General features: G+C 41.6%; 1 protein-coding gene across 1 annotated transcript; it reads left to right on the top strand.

The window, feature by feature from the left end:
• Positions 1-604: 604 nt before the first annotated feature.
• On the top strand, positions 605-5,023 carry LOC145802402 (uncharacterized). Its single transcript, XM_082895113.1, has 3 exons — positions 605-2,458; positions 2,918-3,028; positions 3,122-5,023. The coding sequence occupies exons 1-3, from the start codon at positions 605-607 to the stop codon at positions 5,021-5,023; spliced, it is 3,867 nt and encodes a 1,288-aa protein (XP_082751239.1).
• The last annotated feature ends 1,790 nt before the right edge of the window (positions 5,024-6,813 follow it).

Raw genomic sequence — 6,813 nt, 5'->3', positions numbered from 1 at the left:
TCTCTATTATGTCTGTTTCTGTAGGTTATCAGTCAGGGGGTCAGTCCTAACTTTGACGCTGTCCCTTTTGTCAACCTTTACATGTTCAGGCACCATACCAGGCCATTTATTTTTGTGAAGCTGCTAAGATATGGGTCTGCTTTTGAGAGCCACCTATGGATGTTGTACTTAACTTTTATATTCCTTTTGTTATGCCCAATTATCGGGCTAGGACTGTAAATGTATATGTTATACACAATATCCAAGGATATAGTTTTAAACTTTATCCGCTTTTGATGATGTATGTAATGCATGAGATCCTGGCATATTAGAAATAGCTCAATGGAGTATGCTTGTATTTTTGTTATATTAATATTTTATGCTTCCGATAAGGCCCCGTACGGTGTGTACACCAGTTTTTATGACAGGTCTTGCTTAGGTCATGCCCAAACCTTTAGGGGCAGGTGTAGGGCGTGACAGTGGTATCAGAGCACGAGTTGCTATCTCACACACGGATCCATTGAGCTGTAGGGTGTCTAGAAAGGATTTAGGCCTCATGCATGACATCCTAAACCTATAAGACAAGTTCGATGGCAACATTAAGTGTACTCTGATAATACTAACCATGTCGCATTATGTCCATAGTATTGAATTAATTGTTGTGCAGATCATGGTGAGAACGAGGACAGAAGATGTGGAAGATGCCACCTCAGCACGACTGGATAGGATGGAAAGGATGCTTATGGAAATGGCAGAGACCTTACGGCAACAACAGCAACAGCCTCCCCAACAGCCGCCACCACCACCAGTACCCCCACCTGTAGTGCAAGATTTTCATGCTGAAGACCGAACTATCACCCTCACTAAGGAGTTTAAAAAGATGAAACCGCCAACCTTCAAAGGAGGAATAGAACCGATGAAAGCTGAGGCCTGGGTATTGGGCATAGAGAAGTTATTTGAAGTCATTCCCCGCACCGAAGCTCAAAAGGTACAACTAGCGGCCTTCACTCTTGAAGACGAGGCACGGAGGTGGTGGATGCTTACGAGGACAATCCATCTAGAGTTAACATGGGATAGATTTTTGGGGCTATTTTATGATAAATATTTCCCCCAAAGCATGCGGGACAAAAAGGTGACAGAATTCGAAACTCTCAGACAAGGGAACAAGACTGTTGCTGAGTATGAAGCCCAATTTGCAGAGTTAGCCCGGTATGCACCGCATATGGTGGACACGGATTATAAAAAGGCACGAAAATTTGAAGGGGGCTTACGGGGTGCCATCTTGGATCGAGTCAATATGTTAAAGTTGCCTACCTACGTAGATGTGCTGGAGAGGGCTGTTATAGCTGGGGGAAACCTTGCTGCTCAGAACCGGATTGCTGAATGGAAAGGAAAGAGGCAAAATAATCAATGGTCAAAGGGAGTGGCTACTCCACCAAACAAGAAACAAAACTCAGGGACTTCGAATACTTCTGCCCCTAATCAGGGTACAATTTCTGTTTGTTTGGAATGTGGAAAGAGGCACCATGGGATATGCCAATGGAAGTCTGGAGCCTGTTATCAGTGCGGAAAAACGGGTCATTTGATAAAGGATTGCCCTCAGAGGAATCAACGAAATGGTAACAGGACTGCTACTAGCTCAGCAGGGTCGACACCAACCACTAATACCAAGGCGCCGGTCAAACCTAACAACAATAAAGACATAGCGAGACAAGGCAGGGTGTTTGCATTGGTTCCAGGAGATGTGCAGAATGCAGCAACAGTGGTGTCAGGTACATTTATGGTTCACGGTCATTCTGCTTCTATCTTATTTGACTCTGGCTCTACTCATTCCTTTGTGTCAAAATTATTTGCACAAAACTTAGACAAAACTGAAGAAACACTGTCTTATATGTTATGTGTATCCTCACCTATGGGAGATTCTGTGCTTTGTACTTCTGTTTATTGTGGTTGCGAACTCGAACTTGGGGATGTCCGGGTATATGCCAACCTGTTGCCTCTCGACATGACTTATTTTGATATTATTCTGGGAATGGATTGGTTGGGTAAATATGGTGCAACTATAGATTGTCTAACTAAACGAGTCAGTTTCCATCCTCCGGGACAATTAGAGTCTACCTTACAGGGGCATGGCGTAATTTCTCCACCTTATTTGATCTCGGCAGCAAAAGCATGTAAATTAATTCAAAAAGGGGGTCAGGGGTATTTATGCAGTGTTTTGGAGGGGCAAGTGGTGAATGGAACTATTGACATGATCCCAATTGTGTGTGAATTTCCGGACGTCTTTCCTGAAGAATTACCAGGGCAGTTGATAGACCGTGAAATTGAGTTTACCATTGAAGTAGCACCGGGAACTCAACCCATATCAAGGACTCCGTATAGAATGTCGCCAGTTGAGATGAAGGAATTGAAAGTGCAGTTTCAAGATTTATTGGACAAGGGGTTCGTTCGTCCGAGTGTGTCTCCGTGGGGTGCACCGGTTCTGTTTGTAAAGAAGAAGGATGGAACACTCCGGCTTTGTATTGACTATAGAGAACTTAATAAAGTTACAATCAAGAATAAGTATCCATTACCAAGGATTGATGACCTATTTGACCAGATGCAGGGGGCATAAGACTTTTCCAAGATTGATCTGCGATCTGGGTACCATCAATTAAAGGTCAAGGCTGATGATATTGAGAAGACAGCTTTTCGAACCCGGTACGGTCATTATGAATTTTTGGTTATGCCATTCGGAGTTACTAACGCACCAGCAGCTTTCATGGATTTGATGAACCGTGTTTTCAAGCCCTATTTGGATGACTTTGTAGTGGTCTTTATTGACGATATTCTCATTTATTCGAAGAATGCAGATGCTCACGAGAATCACCTCCGTTTGATCCTTCAAACCCTCCGGGAAAAGAAATTATACGCAAAGCTGAAGAAATGTGAATTCTAGATACTAGAGGTGGCATTTCTGGGGCATATCATCACAAAGGAAGGAGTTTCTGTGGATCCACACAAGATTGAGGCAGTCGTAAATTGGCCAACTCCCACTAATGTGACTGAGGTGCGTAGTTTTATGGGGTTAGCTGGTTATTACAGGAGATTTGTTCAAGATTTTTCTAAAATTGCTGTGCCACTTACACAACTAATACGAAAGGGAGTTGCATTCGAATGGTCAGAGGAACGAGAATCTGCTTTCCAAGAATTGAAGACAAGGTTGACAACAGCACCAGTTTTGGCCTTACCATCCGGTACAGAAGGATTTGTGATCTACAGTGACGCTTCACACAAAGGGCTTGGTTGCGTACTTATGCAGAACGGAAGAGTCATCGCTTATGCATCTAGGCAGCTGAAACTCCATGAGCAGAATTATCCCACACATGATCTGGAATTAGCAGCAGTAGTCTTTGCTTTAAAGATATGGAGACATTATTTGTACGGTAGCACCTGTGCGGTATACACTGATCATAAAAGTCTCAAGTACCTTTTCACTCAGAAAGAATTAAATATGCGGCAACGACGGTGGTTGGAACTTTTGAAAGATTATGACCTGCAGATTCATTATCATTCGGGTAAAGCCAACACAGTTGCAGATGCGCTTAGTCGGAAAAATATGGGGATTTCAGCAGATATGGCGAGTATGGTTACAGGACAAAAGGACTTAGTAATTGAATTGGATAAGGAAGAATTGAACCTTGTGTTACATGGTCAAAAAGCCCTAATAGCAGCGATAGTAGCACAACCACCCTTATTGGAAGAGATTAAAGTGCACCAAATGGAAGATGAAACTTTGAGGAAGATACATGATGAGTTCGAAACAAAACCAAAACCGGGATTCAGTGTGGTAGATTCAGTGCTCAAATTTCAAAACCGACTATGCGTTCCCAATGTGATGAGTCTTAAACAAAAATTGATGGAGGACGCGCATACCTCAAGGTTCTCAATGCACCCAGGGAGTACTAAAATGTACCGAGATTTAAAGAAGAATTTTTGGTGGCCATGTATGAAGAAGGAGATTGCGGAGTTTGTTTCTAAGTGCTTGCAATGCCAACAAGTAAAAGCGGAGCATCAAAGACCTGCCGGATTATTGCAACCTCTTCCCATCCCAGAATGGAAATGGGAACATTTGACTATGGATTTTGTTATGGGGTTACCATGGACTCCTCGAGGTATGAATTCAATTTGGGTCATTGTGGACCGATTAACTAAGTCCGCCCACTTTTTGCCAGTAAAAACTCAGTATAACGCGGATAAATTAGCAGAGATTTATGTAAATGAAATTGTGAGGCTTCATGGTGTTCCGGTCTCGATTGTGTCAGACAGAGATCCTAAGTTTGTTTCTAGATTCTGGAAAAGTTTACAGGAAGCAATGGGTACAGAATTAAAGTTCAGCACGGCTTTCCATCCTCAGACCGACGGTCAATCCGAGAGGACGATACAGACTCTTGAGGATATGCTCCGAATGTGTGTGCTAGATTTTCAAGACAGTTGGGAAACCCATCTCCCGTTAATAGAATTTGCGTATAATAATAGTTACCATTCGAGCATAGCCATGGCACCTTATGAAGCTTTGTATGGAAGACCATGTCGTTCTCCCGTGTGCTGGGCTGAAGTTGGGGATAAATCCTTATTAGGGCCTGAAATTGTTCGGTTGACTACTGAAAAAGTTCACGTTATTCAGGAAAGATTGAAAACTGCTCAAAGTAGGCAGAAAAGCTATGCTGATAACCGACGGAGAGATTTGGAATTTGACATGGATAGCTATGTTTTCGTGAAAGTCACTCCGATGAAAGGGCACCCAAGATTCGGAAAGAAAGGTAAGTTGACACCCCGGTATGTCGGTCCTTTTCAAATTCTGGAAAAAGTGGGTCCGGTAGCTTACCGAGTTGCCCTTCCACCACATATGAGTCAAGTGCATAACGTGTTTCATGTCTCTATGCTTCGTGGGTACCTTCCGGATCCGTCACATGTCATTGACTACCATCAAATTGAGTTGAACGACAAGTTGATTTATGAGGAAAAACCAATTCGCATTTTGGACCAACAAGTAAAACAATAACGAACCCGTGAGATTCCAATGGTAAAAGTTGAGTGGCAAGAATATTACGGAACCGACGCAACATGGGAAAGAGAAGAGGAAATGCAACATCAATACCCACACCTGTTCCAACCCTAAGGTAACCCAAGTTTGGAGGACCAAACTTATTTAAGGGGGGGAGAGTGTAATAACCCGACCCTCGTACATGATTTCTTAAATGCTTACTGTGTAGTTCCGTGAAAAATTATGATTAAGGAAGTGAAATCCATGTCTATGAATGTCTATCTGTCTCACAAGGAAACTATCTGTCACCATCAACGCGTTTGAATTAGAAATTGGAAGCCTTAACAGCTTAATTAGCTGAAATTGATTATATATCCATAATCAGCATAATTTTTAGATAATATTAGGCATGTTTGTGAAATTTTAATTTTGGAATGATTAAACGATCCATTTTTGTCTTATATGCCTTACTTATGCTTTACTTATATATATATATATATATCTAAGCCTTTAGGAGCCTTGATCAAAAACAAACAAACGTGAATACCATTTTTGGGGGAAAAGAGGAGAAATCGGGGGAGAAGGGATTCCACAAGGAAGCTTGGCAAAATTGTTAAAGGTGTAGGATTGAATTCAAGGTAAGCTCAAATCCTTCTTGCTATGGCCACTTAGAGTTTGTATTGATGTGTATGTTTGATTCATGTCTAATTCATGCATGAATGATGAGGGTTTCTCTTACTTGGTTGCTTAGGCATCTAGATTTGGGTGTGGTATGAAAGTATACTTCAATCTATGGTTTTCTATCACCACTTCATGGAATTATGTATATATCATGTGTTATGTTTCAAAGATATGAAAGAACTTGAATTCAAGAGTGGAATTAGAGAGGGAGATGACTTTTTAAAGCTCCTAATCTTGCTTAATTTATGATACTCAAGGTAGAATTCATGTTATAGTGAAGTTAGGTGAGTATATTGCATTAACCTAACCTTGGGTTGCATGTAAAAATGGAATGAATACCTGGTTGGGACTCGAATGAAGGTCCAGAATTTCAGAAAATTCGCTTGGTCCGCTCGAGCGTAGGAAAGCCCGCTCGAGCGGGAAAAACCACCTCTCAGCAGTTTTGTGCAACTTACAGTCCGCTCGAGCGGCCAAAGTTACGCTCGAGCGGAGGACTCATTTTCAGGAAAAATTAAATGTTTGTTCAGCTTTGAGTGCTTGTTTCTCTGGTATTTTTAGAATGTTTTTCAGATGATTTTAAAGTGGTTGTAAGCATGCAAGGTGTAAGACTCAGGAAATGCTTTATAAAAAAGAGAGACTAATGTATTACTTGTGTGCAGGGCACATTCCAGAAGAAAGCAACACGCCATCTCAACACTGTGAGTAGTAGTACTTATGTTATGTCATGCAATCATGTTAATGTCTCAAGCATGTAATGCTCTTATGCATGTTTAAGATATGTTAATGTTATATGTAAAGAAAAGCATTTACAAGGGCTATATGCCATTTTCAAGGGCCGTGTGCCACAAGTTTCAAGTATATGTTCAAGGGCCTCGTGCCATATGTTCAAGGGCCTCGTGCCATATGTTCAAGGGCCTCGTGCCATATGTTCAAGGGCTTCGTGCCATCATGTTTCAAGGGCTTATAGCCACAAGCTTATGTCACGGGAATAGGCCTAGGGCCATTATGAGCTAAATGCAGAATCAGACAAATCATGTGCATGCTACATCTTTTTATGTATTGATGTATTTAAGCTTCAAGTCAGACGTCTTTCATTATGTATTACTACTCATTGAGCTCGGCTCACT

This window comes from Camellia sinensis, chromosome 11, assembly GCF_055761805.1.
Source record: "Camellia sinensis isolate YWXY chromosome 11, ASM5576180v1, whole genome shotgun sequence".
Classification (NCBI taxonomy): Eukaryota; Viridiplantae; Streptophyta; class Magnoliopsida; order Ericales; family Theaceae; genus Camellia; species Camellia sinensis.
Note: the sequence above shows the minus strand (reverse complement) of the source record. Positions and strands in the feature narration are given on the sequence as shown.